Source organism: Manacus candei, unplaced genomic scaffold, assembly GCF_025592945.1.
Source record: "Manacus candei isolate 608988 ecotype Guabito, Panama unplaced genomic scaffold, ASM2559294v1 h1tg000023l, whole genome shotgun sequence".
NCBI classification, from domain to species: Eukaryota; Metazoa; Chordata; class Aves; order Passeriformes; family Pipridae; genus Manacus; species Manacus candei.
This window is the reverse complement of record NW_026138071.1, coordinates 24,549,921-24,565,831: the sequence shown is the minus strand read 5'-3', so window position 1 is coordinate 24,565,831 and position 15,911 is coordinate 24,549,921. Positions and strand designations below refer to the sequence as shown.

The following is a 15,911-nucleotide window of genomic DNA, read 5'->3' as shown; positions in this document are numbered from 1 at the left end:
TTGAAAATCCTACTCCATTTTTTGAAGAATTCCATTCTATTACATTTAAAGCTCAGCAAGGCTACTATGGCCCCTAAGCTTTGCAAATGTGACCTTTATAAAGATGAAGGCCTGGTATTACAGGTATTATTAGAATGCTTCATACTGGAGTTAAACTGCATTTGGCAATCCTGATGTTTTTAGATGAACTTTATGTTTAAGTACCACCTCTTTGAGACTGTGTTTGTACTAACAAATTCCTTAAATTTCCTTCTTTTATCAGAAGTACTTTTGGCATACAACATTACAGCTAGAATAAAACAAAAAAAAAAAAGGAAAAAAAAGAGTACTGCATCTCTTTAAGTTTGGAAAAGTAACTCTGTTTCCACAGCATAGCAAAAATGCTGATGCTTCTCAACAGACATTTTGTTGGCTACAATGTTTGTGTCCTTTGGAAACCTGCATGGGTGTCCCCTCCTTTCCCTTAGAAACTTTTATGGGAACTTGGTAAAATAAGCACATGCAAAACATAAGCATACTCAACTTCCCACTCCCTGTTCCCCACCTGCAATACTCTGTGTGTGTAATGCCACCAGTTAACGAAATTTTCCTTGTAAGCAATTTTCATTTCCAAGTCTGTTACAAGTATCCTTGATGTGATTCTTAGGACAACTGTTAGCCAAATCCTGCATGTTACTCCGTTGTTGTACAAGCAGCTGCCAGATGGTAATACAGAGAAAATACATTTAACGTCAGTCACCTCCCTGGAAGCCAGATGGCACAGCAGAAGTTGGAACGAGATGTTTGCCAACTCGCTCTGGCTTCCAGCTGTGGTCCCGTGCTCCACCACGACCGTGTGGACAATGGTCTCTTGACTGTAATCCTAATAGTGCTGTTATGGTGCTCCTGGCCATGCTTTGTGCTCCTTCAGAAAGCTGAATGGGTGACATTGCCCTGTCCTTTCTCCCCTTAAAAGCTGTGCTGAAGAACAATTGGAAATGGGTGTGTGAGAGTCAGTGGGGCAGATAATTCTTTGTTGGCTGCTTGTCTGTTGTGATGAAGTGCATATACTGGACTTTTTGGATGTGTTCCTGCAGAGGAGAGAAAGTCACTGAAAGTAGCTCACATGGGTGTCCTGGGTTTTTAACTCAGCTTGTTAGAATTGTAGTCAGTTTGTTTGTTGAATTCAGCAGGAGGAGATATTTTGCTCTGAATTCAAGGATAGTCTCTCAGCCTTTTAGCTGGTGGTATAAAGGAAAGAGTACCTGGCCCTTAGGGCTTGGAAGCACAGGCAACACTTCTGGAGCCTTCTAGTTTATCCAGTTTTCATGAATGATCTTTCTCAAGTAGTCTGACTCGTCTGGCTGATCTATCTGGCTGATAGATCTGGCTAAAGTACCTGGCTCAGCCTTTTCTCTGTAAGAAAAGTAAACAGCCTGTCTAATGAAATGCTCAAGCTACAGCAGATGCTGCTTCAGTGTCTTTCTCACGAGAAGTTATGGGATACAGTAACAGCACTAGTTGCTGCCATTTGGGAGATGATAATCATTTATAACCCAGACTGTTACGAGGCTATAAAGCAGGGTGAATGGGGAGCTTGGAATCCAGCTTAGCAATAACCAAATACAATGCATTTATGGCAGGCGGCTCTGAACAAGGTGGAGAGAAACTAGTTGGCTTGTTATGCCCCTTGAAGGAAAATGATTGTAGGATGAGGTCATTTATATAGTCACAATGGGATGACATAAATAGTTTAGAAGTTGCCAACCAAACACTGTTTCGAAACAAAGCTTTAAATCTTCAGGAAATAACACTCTGTGACCAATGACTCCTATTTAAAAGTAAACAAATAAACTCTATGGGTCCTTTAGGATACTGGCAAACCTCCACATACAGCAGAACTGGTAATCTAACTTCAGTCTTTTTTCATAAAGTACCACTGCACTGATCATGTCTGACTGTTTTGCAAACGGGAGCCATAGGATGTCCTGAAATAGCTGGTGTCTGAATGTGGAACATAACAGTTATAAAGAACTCTGTGACTGCTAAAATCCTCCTGGAATCATACTTGAAAATCAGTAAAATAGTTATTTGTTAAAAAACCTGCTCTTTGCTTTTAGTTGCAGTTTATTTTGAGTTAATTTTCAACATAGCTAGATATCATAGAATCACAGAAAGGTTTGGGTTTGAAGGGAGCTTAAAGATCATTTCTTTTCAGCCCCCTGTCATGGACAGGGGCACCTTCCACTAGCCCAGGTTACTCCAAACCTTGTCCAACCTGGCCTTGAGCACTGCCAGGAATGGGGCAGCCACAGCTTCTCTGGGCAATTTGTGCCAGGGCCTCCCCACCCTCATAGTAAAGAATCTCTTCCTAATATCTAATCTAAAACTACTCTCTTGGTTCTACCTCTGTGTAGCATTTCTTACCAAACCTATTACCCCTGCACTTTAATCAAGCTCTTTTAACTATTCTTTCAATAAACCAAGAAGACCAAGATCCTTTTGTCTTTCATTATTAATTATTTTCCAATCTTAATCTTCCCTCAAGCACCTCTCTGAGCCCTCTTTAAGCTTTCATCAGTGTTCTTAAATTGTGGATACCATACATTTCCATATTTTAGTGGGACAGAGAAGTCATGCAAAAAATTTGTAGGGAAAAGTTAGGCCAGCAGAGACAGAGAACTCAGAGAAGGGAGAGAAGGATACTGCTTGGCTTTTTTTTTTGCTGTCAGCCTTTACACAAAGAATTGAACAAACCTGTTGCTGAGAGAAGTGAGCAGTATTAACTTAGATTAATCAGCTGTGCTTGCCTGTATGATACAATTAAAGTTACACTTTGTGATTTGTGGTGGAAGTGGGAATTCCCTAAGAGAAAACAACTTCATTTGTAGCCATCCCAACTGCATTGTCAGCTTTTAAATCTGCAGTTTGGAAGTACTGAGTCACGGATGTTGTACTTTATGATGCTACTTCTGCTTGTTTTTTTTTTACATGCTCTGCTGGACTGCAGGACTATTCTGTTGGATTGGATATGATGGAAGAGTGTTGCTCTAGTCACATCACTTTATTCTGAAGAGTATTAAAAAAGAAAACCCACCAACCATCAAGACCAAGAAAGGTATGTCAGCATTTGCCTTCTATGTCTTGAAACCAGATGAGTTTAAGCTCTCAAACTCAACGTAGTGTTTGAGAGAATTTATCAGGGAATACAAAAGTTCTGCTCACCTTCGTACTGTTGTGACAATCTTGTGCCCAAACACTGTTCTTTTATTACAATTTGGAGAGTTTGACAGTGCCAAAGTACTCATCATTTCTCAAGAATATGTCTACCATGGGAGAGGAATGGCAATCCTGTGTGACCATCACTGGAAAGTGCTTAAATAATAGTTCCACAGGCAGCAGGCCCTCTTGCACGACTGCATCTTGTCTTTCAGGTAATGACTGAGCTGAATTATACAACTCAGTTTCACCCACTTCCATTTTCTCTGATCTTCAGTTCATATTCCAATTTTTAGATTTTTTTTTTTTTTTTCAAACTTGTAAGCAAAATTGGTGCCTCTCCTGTCAGCCCAGCTATTAGTATTTTTTTGATTACTTTCTTCCCCCCGGATATTTTCAGCACTTATTTTCTGTTACATTACATGAATTCAAGCACTGATTCTGAGTTCCTATTGCATGTAAAGCCCCTTAGCTCAACTCGTTGAAAATTTAGGATTGGGACCTCTAAGCTTATTTTAAAATAAGAAAAACGAACAGTTTTTTTTTTTTTTTTGTCGAATCCTGCAACTTTATTTCAAACTCCAGAGAACCATAGCGTGTGTTCTCCACAAATATAAGCCGCTTTCCCCAACTTTTGCCTGGGAAAACTCTTGCTCTTAAACTCGAATATAGAACTATAGAATAGTTTGAAAGAATTTAAGCAGTCAGTCCTACGGGACTGAGCTTAGGTGAAACACCTGTTCCAGCTACACAGATGCTCTCTCTTAAAGAAGAATTTAGTCCCTTCTCAGGAGTTTGAAGCAGTTTTCCCCCACATCCCCGGTTGTTTTCCTTCCTTTTAGGAAGGGCAGTGAGTGTTTACCAGAGGGGTCACAGGTGCCGGGCCCGGGGGAACGCCCTGGAAACCTCCAGGGACTCCCCGCCCTCGCACCGCGCCCCTCGCGGCGCCGCTCCCAAACTCGCCAGGGGTTTAACTCTCCTCGAGTTAAAACAGCTGATTTAACTTAAACTTAATTGAACTGAATTAAATTAAACCGGGGGTCTGTTCCCGCCGCGGCGCGAGCGCCTCTCCTCGCGAGAGGTTGCCCCGGGCAACGCCGCGGCCATGGCGGAGGCGGCCGGCTCTGAGGCGGCGTTCTGCCTGCAGAGTATCCTTCTTCTTCCCCAGCCTCTCCCCCTTCCTCCTCACCCTCCTCCTCCTCGGCTGCGGGTGCCGGTTCCCCTCCTCACGGGGTCCGTCTCCTCAGCGCTCCACCCGCCTCAGGCGGGGCGGCCCCGGCGGCTGCCGGGGGGGGTGTCGGGCGGGGCGAGGGGAGTGTAAGAGTCAGGGTCGGGGGGAACCCAAAAATTCCACCGCCTTGTTGGTTCTTCTTGTGGGTTATTGTCCCTGGAAACTGAAAATGGGCCGTATGTGTCCAGAGGAAGGCAGTGGAGCTGGGGAAGGGGTTGGAGCACCGGGAGTGGCTGGGGGGGCTCAGGGAGGACCCTCTCGCTCTCTCCAACTCCCCGGCAGGAGGGAGGAGCCGGAGGAGGGTCGGGCTCTGGCCCAGGGAACAAGGGACAGGAGAGGGAACGGCCTGAAGTTGTGCCGGGGTGGGGGGTTAGTTCGGATATTGGGAAAAATGTCGTCATTGCAGTGGTTGTCGAGCCCTGGCACAGGCTGCCATCCCTGGAGGTGTTAAAAAACCCGTGTGGAAGTGGCACTTGAGGACATGGTTTAGGTGATGAATGTGGGTGTGGTGGTAGGTCAACATCCAGTTGGACTGGATGGTCTTGGGGGACTTTTCCAACCTTAACGATTCAATGAATGTGTGGGGTTTGGGGTTTTGACCCTGCAGAGGCAGTGGGGTCCTGCTCACTGTAACCCGGGGTTTGCTTTCCTGGCTGAAGCTCAGGGTCCCCGAGGGCCCTTTGGGAAAGCAGGGAATTGCATCCTCTGCTGCTCAGGGGGCAGCCAGAGCAAGGGTTAAATTCCTGACGGGAAAGGCTCTTGCCCCCTCTTTAGTGTTAGCTGTTGATCAGTGAACGTGAAATACCTGTGGAGGAGCGGAAGATTTGTTATTAAGACTGTCCCAATGTGCTGCTGGAAAAGGTGCTCTTTAATTTCCAAGTGCCTACCGCAAAATAAGTGCCTGAATATTCATGTAGTTTGTACTGAGTATAACCAACTTGTAAGGGCTGTGATACTGTAACCTAGACACAACTTTGTTTGCTGTAGCTCTTGGAGCAAAAAACCCCCTGATTCTTACCACATTTGAGTTGTAGGAAATTATCTTGGGAGTTTATGGCTTTCAAATGTGCAATTTTTTGGTCAGATGACCCAAATTCTAGTTTTGCCAGATGAGCTTTATCTGTTCACTTTTCTAGCTGCGAGCTGCAAATCAAGAAGCTTTTTCAAGCTTTGTTTTAGAGGCTAAAGAATCCTGTTACACCCTGCTGTACGTTGTTTTTTCTTGCCTTGGTAAAATTAAGTTGTAAGCCAAAATAAAGGTAACTTAAAAAAGTGGAGGAATGTCCTTTTCCAGCTTGTGCCTCAGTTTCTACTTTAGTGAAACAGCACAGCTGTGGTGTTCTTGTGGTGTTCTTAAAAATACACTGCCTCAGGACATGTGTTTAAAAGTAAGATTTGATATTCTTTGTTGGGAAATACAGTAGTTTTTAAAAGTAATTGCTCTGTTTTATAGTGCACCTAATTATAATATTTGGAAAAAAAAAGGTAAAAAACCCCAGGATTTTTAAAGTAATATTTTAGTCTGTGCACAGTGTTTGCAATGACATATTAGTTTAGACCATAGTGGATTGCAAGGACAGTCAAGTCACTAGAAAATTCAGGAAAAAACCCTCAGCATTTGAGTGTTTTTTACTTATCAAGGGATCATGACCTTTAGCTGTTCACCTTCGAGATGGATACAATTGAACTGATAGTTTCCTGATGCTGTGATCATGGAGTCTTCAATGCAGAGGATAATTTGACATATATTTTGTATCTTTACATATATGTTGTAGTGGGAGAACTGCAGAGTGTGAGAGCTATGGCAAAAGGCCATTTTTTTAGGAGAAAAATGCAGATTTAAGGAATTTGGTGCAAAGCTGGAAAATCATGTATTTTTTCTTTTTTTTTTTTTTTTTTTCTCTGTGTGTGAAGTACTGAATTGCCAGCTTTTCTTTTCTTTGGAAGTTAATTCCTGATTTATTTACATGGGTCACTTGTAGGCTAACTGATTTCCTAGGGAAACTGTCAACAAACAGCATCTTGCAAAAAATTTTATTGTACTTTCATTTTATTGTACTTACATCACTGTGAGGCTAGTGGATGAAAAGATGTTTATTTGGGTTTCATTTTAGACTATTGGTCGTTATTTTTTATGAGAAGTTTAAAGCATTTGAAGGAGCTGTAGATAATTTCCAAATGAATTTTTACATTTTGAAAGGTCCTTGTAGATGTGTTGTGATTATTAAGGTGTTTGTATCACCTCTGGTAAATGGTTCTTTGGTGTTTGGTCTCAAGTGTTCGTGTTTGAACTTGTATATCTGAATTTGCTAAGAGCATGAAGTTAGTTATGCTGGGAAACATAAAGCCTGTGGCAGTCCCAGTGCAGCAGGACCCCTCTCAAAGCTGATGATTGGGTGAGAGCATAATTTAGCTGCTGTTTTAATTTGGAACAGTGCTTGGCTTTGGACTTTGGGAGATCTGATGGGTCAAATCTTAATGACTTTCAAACCTGCTATAAGAACTTAAGCCTAAATTCTGTCTCTTTACACACAGCTTTCACTGGAGCTGGGCTTGTTCACCTCAAGGCTGAAAGAAGCCTTGAAAGTTGAAAGTCTTGTGTCAAAAAGAACAAGGGTGAAGGTGGTGAGAACAGCTTTAGAAATGGTTGGTTATGATGTTTTTTTCTAAGTTGGAACTCATCACATGCATCAGCTGTTTCAGACTTAACAAAACCTGCAGAGGTTACCATAACAGATGACTCTAAAGATGATTATCAGTGTGAAGAGGTAACTTATAAGTTGATAATGTCCTGATATGTTTGGTGTTCGTGTATCATTGTTTTGTTTTACTTCATCAGTCACGTAAACATCCTCAGAGAAATGACACCAATCTCCTTTCATAAAGTGTGGTGATGGTAGGCATGCACTCATTTTTCAAGGGAAGATTTAGTGTTGGTTGATTTGTTATGTGAAACTTTTATTTGAACATTAAATTTTTTTTTTAAGATACAGATATTTCTATTTAGATGCTTTGGATAATTTATAATGAATATTTCAGTAATATATATTCTATTTAAATGTGGCAAAGTGGTATTTTAACAAGAAAGGGATTGTTTTCAGCGGTTGTACTGGGAGTGGGAACAGTGGTACTGTGAAAGAAAGATGTATAAAATATGTTAATACCAAACTTTACATAATTTCATTTAGGTTTCTGCAGATGATGAATTTAGTCTTCAGGAGGAGGATGAGGATCTGTCCAAGGCTTTACAGGCTATTCAAGAGCAGGCTGAAGATGCTGAAATTTCAGTAAGAACTTCCTAAACCTTTTTAGAGTCTGTAATTCAGTTTTCATTAGTGCCTTGAAATGTACACATCGTAATTTATATGAATTTTTAAATATTTGTGTGGGAAAGACTGTCTCTTATTCGTTTATAAGTTTCTAGGAGTAAACATATGCCAGGGTGGAAAAGACGAGTTTCCTGGGTTTCATCTTCATTTAATTTCTGTTCATTTTATGTTCCATAAACAACCTGATATTGCAAATATATAGATGGGTTATTTAAAATATATTAATCTTATTATAGTGCATCAGCATTTTAGGGTTTGTTCTTTATCTGAGTAGACTGAATGACAATGTCATCCCTGGCACAGAAAAGAAACTGCATATGCTTAAGATCCACAAAAGGTACTACTTGAATACTTTGCTAAAAGAGATTATTCATATATTAAAAATAAAGAATGGATTGTTGCACTTAAAGCAATATTAATTAATTATCTGTCATTTCACACCATTATTTTTCGGCATTCCTTACATTTACAGTTTGATTTTTAAAGCACTCATGTCACAGTTTAGAGCTACACAATGGGGTTTATATATTGCATTTTTCAAAATATGATTTACCTGGATTTACTAGATTATAACAATCTAATGGAAAAGTGCTTTTCCCTGCTGTGTTTCTAATATCACCATTGTCTTGTAGCCTCTTCAGAAAGGTACAGTCATAGTCTTTGTTTTGCAAAAGTAAATGATTAATAGAGAAAAGATCAAAGGATGTGAATGATTCTTAACATCAAAATGGAGGGGAAAACGTGCATTTTCATCTGCACTAGTGCATATCAACAGATCAGTTTTGTATTTTAGATCAAAGTTGGAATGGAAACTGGCAATGCCAGAGTTTTGTGTGCATTGCAACTGAATATGCCTGAAAATGAATGGAAATATGGCAGAAGTGTTTGAGACTGAACGTGCTTAATGTTAAGGAAGTAGGGGAAATTTGTGTTCTTTAGGGATAACTGAGGTTATGATTGTTTCACTGTGTGAGTTAAAATAGAAAGTGAAAAGAAAGGAAGAATATTTTTAACCTGTTGATCTTTTGACAGTGGTATATTTAAATCATCTTTTACCTCTTCATTGATTTGTTGAACCAGAGTGGGAAGAAACAATATGTTCATGTATATCCCATTTAATCAAACTGTTAACCTTTCCTCAAAACCTCTGAAGAATGTGTGTGCTCAGACCCAAATTCCCTTTGATTTTGAGTTTATGCTAATAGATGTCTGCATTTTTGCTGCTTGACTTGTTATTTGGAGGCCTCATTTTTTCCATAATCTTGAAACTGAAGTAATATTTTCAGTCTTTGGAGAGAAAGACGTGAATAGAAAAATGTTCTAATACACTTGCTAGTTCCTTGACAGCTTTCATAATGATTTACTGTATGTTTTGTGGGGCTCAGTGACTGGGTTGTTTGTAATTAATTCACTGGAAAAACCAAATGCTGCAGCAAATGCTTTTGGTGACCTGAGTTAGAAGCACTGTCTTCTGTGAATGAATATTGAATCAACATCCAAACTCTGAGCTAAGAAGCACAGCAGGAGGCTGTCTTCCTCACAGCATAAATAAACATGGTACATTTTTTCAATTATAAGCTTGTAATTTTGGCTAAAATAGGTGAAATCATTTAAGAACCATATCCTGGAATAGCTACTCTGATAGTTTTAAGTGATTGTGTATATTTGCTGTTTGTATTAACTTGTATGTGTGATCTCATATTACAGATTGCATTTCAATGCTAGATGCAAATCTTTGGTGAAGAAATTATATAGAGAAGGCACAGATCAAGTGACCATCAAAAAATATTTAATATTTGATATTTTCCAACTGCAGATACTAAAAATATCCACAGTTTCTAAACTGAGTAACTACAGTTGCTTTTATGCTCTATAAAAAGGTCAAGTATAAGAGGGAAAATCTGAGAAAAATGCTTATTTTCAAAGTTCCTTCTAAAGTAATCAGCACTATTTACTAAATGAAGAAGAGCAAACAAAGCAAATGAGAGATGGTGCTGTTCACCTTCAGCAAGAATAAAACTGGTGTCTAGGCATTAAAGCTGGTTTTCTGCAGGGGATATAGAAGCATGTTTTCTTTCCTTTTGGGTCTCTGCATGGGTGTGGGGAAACTACTGGTCTTTAAGGACTTTGGTGAGGCTCCCTTAGCAGTTGGTTCATGTTTTTGTTTGGATCCCAACAGGGAAATGAGGGTGATGGAGCTCCAATCTCTAAATATCATTTCCCTCTAGTCTGGTGGTAAAATGGCAGCTGACTCAAAATACAGCTGTGCTGGGCACCACATGCACTGGAGAGCAGTGATTCTGCCTGTTCTGGTCACCACTTGTCCTTCTTGAGCACAACTCATTAGGTTTTTTTCTGTTTTTCTTGTTTTGAGATGATTTAAGGTAATATACGTTATTTTTAAAAACAAGCAAAAAGTATTTTGCATATGGATTTGATGATCCTTGTGGGTCCCTTCCAACTCAGAATATTCTGTAACTCCTGGCCTGACTTATATGAAAGAAAATATTCAGCTGATAGGGACCCTAGGAAAGGGATCCAGAATTTCTGTGAAGCCACACACAGAGAAGAAAGCTGGTTGGAAAACTGTCTTTAGTAGTTACAGCTCTTAGACATCTATTCCAGAATCTTAATGTCTTAAATGATAATCTGAAGTAACATTGACATTTGTGTATGTTTTGAAGGTGTTAAAATCCTTGAATTCTTTTGAAATTTAGTTAGCTTTTCAAGAACACCTTATCTTGTTTTCCAGAGAAATGATTGATTTATTTGACATTCATATTTCTTCAGTAGTCAGAAATTCTTATGAGTATTGTGAAAGTTTCTAAAGTTAAGCTCTTAGCAGTTAATTTATTTTACTGACCATAGTTAAAGTCCTTAGGCCCAAAATGTTTTCAATACTTTAATTAAAACAAAGACATATTTAACAAACACTTAACAAAGCAAATATTTAGTTTATTTTGACTTCATGGTCAGAATCCTTTAATAGGGTGGTTTTGTCCATAGGGCTGCTATAGGATGTCTGTTTGCACTATATTAATTGATTGCATTTTCCTCATTTACAAATAGCTAAATATATACAAAAAAAATTACTTTTATTCCATTCTATTGGTAGTCATCCATGGTTACAATTAAAATGAAGCAAGTGGTTGGCCCAGCATCACTCTCAAAGTCTGCAGAAGAGCCAGGAGTTTAGTTCTGGTTTCCAGAGACCCTGTTCTGATACTGTGCCTGTTACACTGAATTCATTTTCCCCTGTATTGTTCCCTACTCGAGCTTTGGTTCCTGGGCTGATTCTCAGTGCTGGTACCTTAGCTAATAAATTCTCTTCTGCATGGATGGAATGAATTCCTATCATATTTCCATTTATTAAGGGAATCGAGCTGTGTCACCTCTTCTGAAGGACCAGCTTTATAGATGTGTTTGGAAAACTACAAGCAACACTTGCCTCACTTGGAATAAAGAAAGAGAAAAAGCAAACCAAGGGATGCAGCTGCATGTCTGCCCATGAACTCTCTGGTTCTTTTATCACCACAATCAGAAAATAGACCTGTCTGGTGTACTAGAGTTCTAGTAATGAAAATATGCTAAATATTACATTGCACTTGGCATATTGTATCAGTCATAATGCAGTGTTAATGGCCTCAGTTGTGCATGCACAGTCCTTCCTGTTTGTATGAGGTAGGCTACTTGGGTTGAAGGCAACATTTTGTGTGTTACACAAAATGCTTTGAGATCTTTGCAGTGTTTTTATTTTATCAAGAGAAATACCTTTATCTCCAGGTAATTTATGCAGTCATGGTGATAGAGCTCCCACTAAGGGCATGAATAAGCCATAAATGAATGGTCTTATCAGAAATCCCTGGCCTACAGATCCTTTTTTAAATGCGTGGAGGAAATGATTTGCAGTCTCACCCTTTAGCTTGTCTTGATAAATCTCTCACTGGAATTTTTTTCAGTTTTGTGGCATTTTTTATAGTCTCTCTCTGAGAGGCACGTGCAGTGCAGTAGCTTGTCCTGGTAACTGCATTGCTGAGTAGATCCACTGTGGCTTTGTGTCCGTGTGGAGTCCCCAAATGCAGAGACCCTCATGCTGAGGTACGTCAGGTCACTGCAATCCATTTGACTTCAGAATGCAGGCCACCTCCTTGGCTGTTGAGCCATGGCAGTCTCTCTCATCTGGTTGTCTTTAAACACATTTTGTGGGCAGTAGTGTCAGACTGGGTTCCATTTTTCCTTTTTTCAGTACCTCCTTGGATCTTGCATTCTGTGGGAGAGCTGCATATCAGGCTGTGTGCTGAGTGGGCTGAATGGAGTTGGGTGAAGGGAAGAGATTTGCATTGCCACAGAAAGCTGTAGAAGGGATAGGGTTTTTTCTCTCTGTGGTAGGATTGCTCTGTTCTGTTTTGATTCTGCTTTTGGCAACTGTGCCTGACCCAGGAGCTGACCTTCTCTGCAGGGCTGTCTGTCTTGATGGCGCTGGAGGAGCTGCACGTGAAGCCTTGGAGCACCATCTGCGTCCTGCTAACACTCGTAGCAGTGTTGTCTGGCAGCTTCTTCAGTGTTCATAGGGATGTTGAGAGAAGAGAGTTGATCTTTGAGACTTATTGCTAAGAGATCTAGTGATGGAGATGCAGTTTTTTCTGTCTCTCCATTGCTTGCATCATTACAGGAAGAGTATAAGCATTTTTACCGTCACTTTGGACTTCTCAATTTTCTGTTAGATGAGTACTGATTTTTTTCATCTGTAGTTGTGGAGGTTACTGAAGGGTGCAGGAGTATGAGAACTAACATTTTGTCTCTGGTGAGTGACAGATCATCCATCAGTAATAATACTTTCAAGTCTCTACCACATTGTGTCAGGTTCAGAATACTTGCTTAAACAAGGTGGGTTTTGAGTTTTCTTTCTAACCTTTCACAAACCTTGACATTGGAAGGATCAATGATTACACTTCTGATCCATAAAGACAAAGGAAACATTTAACTGTACTCCAGTAGATCTGTAACTTTAGTTGACTTCAGAAATAGAAATTATGATCATGACTTTTCTCTTGTAAGTTTAATAACAGTTATCAAAATTTAATTTCAGACTTCACAATCAGTTCTGGCTTCGGAGAAATCAGTGTGTGAAGTACCTGAAGCAATGGATGATTTCTTCTGCAATTTCCTGGTCAGATTGGGAATGTCCAGAACCCTTGACTGCTTCCAAACTGAATGGTAAAATAATTTCAGTGACCATGCTATTTTGGGAATTAGATGCTCAGGATTCAAATGTTTTCAGTATTTCAGGATATATTTTCAGAAAACTCTCCTGAGTACAAGTCCATCTTAAATATGTAGTGTTTTAACAAGTAAATATATTCATAGTGAGAACGAGGATGCAAACTCCTGTTTTAAGGACAGACTTTGAGGAAAGCTGACTCCAGGGAGCTCCTAAACAGGTATCTTCGAAGGAATGTATGCATTTCACCAAAATCCAGATACTTAGAAGCCTGAAATTGTCACCTTTTGTGAACAGGGAAGAGAAGTACTCCTTTTCAGGATACAACTCATCTGAGTTCCTTCTGAGCCATCTCCTTTAAGACAAAACAAAGTCAATTCTATTTTTTCGAGTATGTTATGCTCTCCACTGTCTACCAACAGAAACTAAAAGCAGACACAGTGCAGAAATTACCACGGGATCAAACAAGTCCAGTGCAAAAGGACTGGTATTTCACTTCAGCACTGCCAAGAAATCACATGGTTTGTTACTTTTCTTGCTTTCCAGAACGTGAGTGTCTGCTTAAGGATGAGTAGTTTGTAGTATGCTGGAGTATTTGCATCTTAGTTGAGTGGGTTTGTGCATTTATCACAGCTACCTTCTATTTTAAGTAGTATAATCAAAATATTTGATGCTTGGTCATTTTTGGTACATCAGTCAATATAATAGGGTTGTGTTGGTTTCTTTTTTCTTTTTAATTCATACACTAATCAGGAGAGTAAACTCTTGAGCTGTTGCTGTCTTCTTTTTCCAAGCTTGTATAGATTTCAGAAATTCTGTCATACTTTGTGCAAAGCTTAAACGTGCAGGTTTGTCTAAGTACACCACTCTTCACTCTATTCATATACGGATTCCCACAGGATGTATATTTTTAATACTGATTAAAAATAATGTGCAAGGAATGCTGCAAAGCTTGAGAGGGGAGCTGAATTTTTTAGGAGCAAAAGATGACACTTGCCAAAGTTCTATTGAAATACTCTGAGTTACAAGGTTACTTTGAATCTGCAGGTTACCTTGGACACATTCTGAAATGTGGAAATACCTCTCTTTGAATTACCTTGTAGTCACTCTTTAAACATGAGCAGTTCAGAGATTTCTTTTTTTTTTTTTTTAATAAGGTCTTTTGAAACTGTATAATTTGAAAATTAGCAAAAGTTAGAAACATCTTATTTTTTCCTACAAAACCCCTGAAGCTTTTAAATTTTCTTAGAAATGTTCTGTGATGGGGGAATCATTGCTGTCATTTGCAAGGCTCTGGTCTTACTTGTGTAGAGCTCACCAGTCAGGCATTGCCTTTGGAATTAATGATGATCAGCTTTTTGATAGCATAACAATGGGCTTCAATGATTCCTTGGAGAAGGAGCACTATAGTTCTGTATTCTTTTTCAACAAAAGAGCTTACATGAATAGCATTAAGTTTAAAGTTTAACAGTTTTTATGCTAAAAGATAATTAATACTAGACAGATATAAATAGTGACCTTTTTATGAAGCTATGACTTTCTTCGAAGCACTTAGTCTGAATTTATATCAATGGCAAAATTCAAATTGCTTTTTAACAGAGTAAGTGCAGGTCTTAGCAGGCCCTATCTTGTAAATCCTTAGCTATACATATATTTTTTTCTCTATAAGTAATATTTTTAATTTCAGTAGTTTTACAAATGAGCTCAGCATGTCAGTATCTAATCTTGCTGTATGGAGCCTTTCTGCATTAATACCTTATTTCAAAATGTTTCATGTTGGTTTGAAATAGATAATTTACAATATTAATGAAAGTGAGAGCAGATTAGTGTACTTGGGTTCCTCATTATGTATTGGGACGACAGTCTTGCTCTCATGCTGTGGTGATCAAGTACTAATGGAATTTAAAATGAGAAATTAATTACTGTAGAGAAAATTTATCAAAAGGCTTGCTTTGAAATTATTGTCTGTCTGAGATCTAAAGGTCACTTAAATTGGACTAAATTATCTGTGTTTATTTCAGAGTTTGGGAAAACATTCTGTTATTCTATCCAGCTGTATAAAATGTGATTTGATAATGTTTCATTTTAAACCAAACCCACTTTTTTTCTATGAAGTAATGAATACTTTTATCACACTTGTAGTGATTGGGGTTTTTTGACTTATATAAGTTGTTTTGCACATGAACTTTTTTCTTCCAGTTATACTTCAATGAACTTTAAACTTAAATTAATTTTTTAATATCTAATTTTCCATTAAATAAATGCTTTATTTTTACTGTGCTCATATGTTAACCATCTGTTGAAACTGTACTTTTGTCATCTCTTTGGATTATAATTTTCAGTGAGAAGTTCTTGTAAAAGCTAAAAGTTGAGATTTTAATCCCTGAAAGCATCTCTAGGTGAGCTATCCCTTGGTAAAGGGATATTCTGAGTTAGGTATCAGTTAGTTTATCCCAGGGCCTCTCTGCTACAAGAGTCCTTTGAATTCAAGTTTCTGGGAGTTATAATGTAATGTTTATAGTAATAACATATTTTTAGTCAGTCTGCACCGGGCTTTGATCACAAAATCATAGGTAACCATCTGTTCTTTAGTTTCCAGATTATTTGTTAATTCTAAATAGCAATTCAAGAATAATAACTCAGTAGTTCTGAGAAGCTGAGTAAAATACCTGTGTGTGCAGAGAACTAATTTAATTTCCACGTGTAATGGGAAGAAGTGAGAACAAGAGCTCTTTGGCAGCTGGCTCGGTATGTAGGAGGTCTGTAAGTTTTACAGGACTAGGTTGATTAAAGATAATGAGATTTCACAGTGCAATTTGTTGTCTGGTTTTCCATTTCTGCTACGTGCACAAAGCATTCATTTTTAGTAGTGTTCTTAGACAAGGGCGTAGTGAGTTTATTGCTATTAATTGTGTTTCATGGAAATTATCTT

At 38.7% G+C, this 15,911-nt stretch overlaps 1 protein-coding gene across 4 annotated transcripts in view; it reads left to right on the top strand.

Annotated features, from left to right (window-relative positions):
* The first annotated feature begins 3,992 nt into the window (after nt 1-3,992).
* SPAG16 (sperm associated antigen 16) overlaps nt 3,993-15,911 on the top strand; it is a 377,720-nt gene continuing 365,801 nt past the window's right edge. Inside the window, exons 1-4 of one of the 4 annotated variants that reach the window (XM_051786772.1) lie at nt 3,993-4,346; nt 7,151-7,197; nt 7,618-7,716; nt 12,848-12,975. In XM_051786772.1, the coding sequence (XP_051642732.1) occupies nt 4,304-4,346; nt 7,151-7,197; nt 7,618-7,716; nt 12,848-12,975 (317 nt within the window). In that variant the 5' untranslated portion in view covers nt 3,993-4,303. The remainder of the gene's footprint in view (nt 4,347-7,150; nt 7,198-7,617; nt 7,717-12,847; nt 12,976-15,911) is intronic. The other 3 variants (XM_051786774.1, XM_051786773.1, XM_051786775.1) reach the window with 3 other exon arrangements.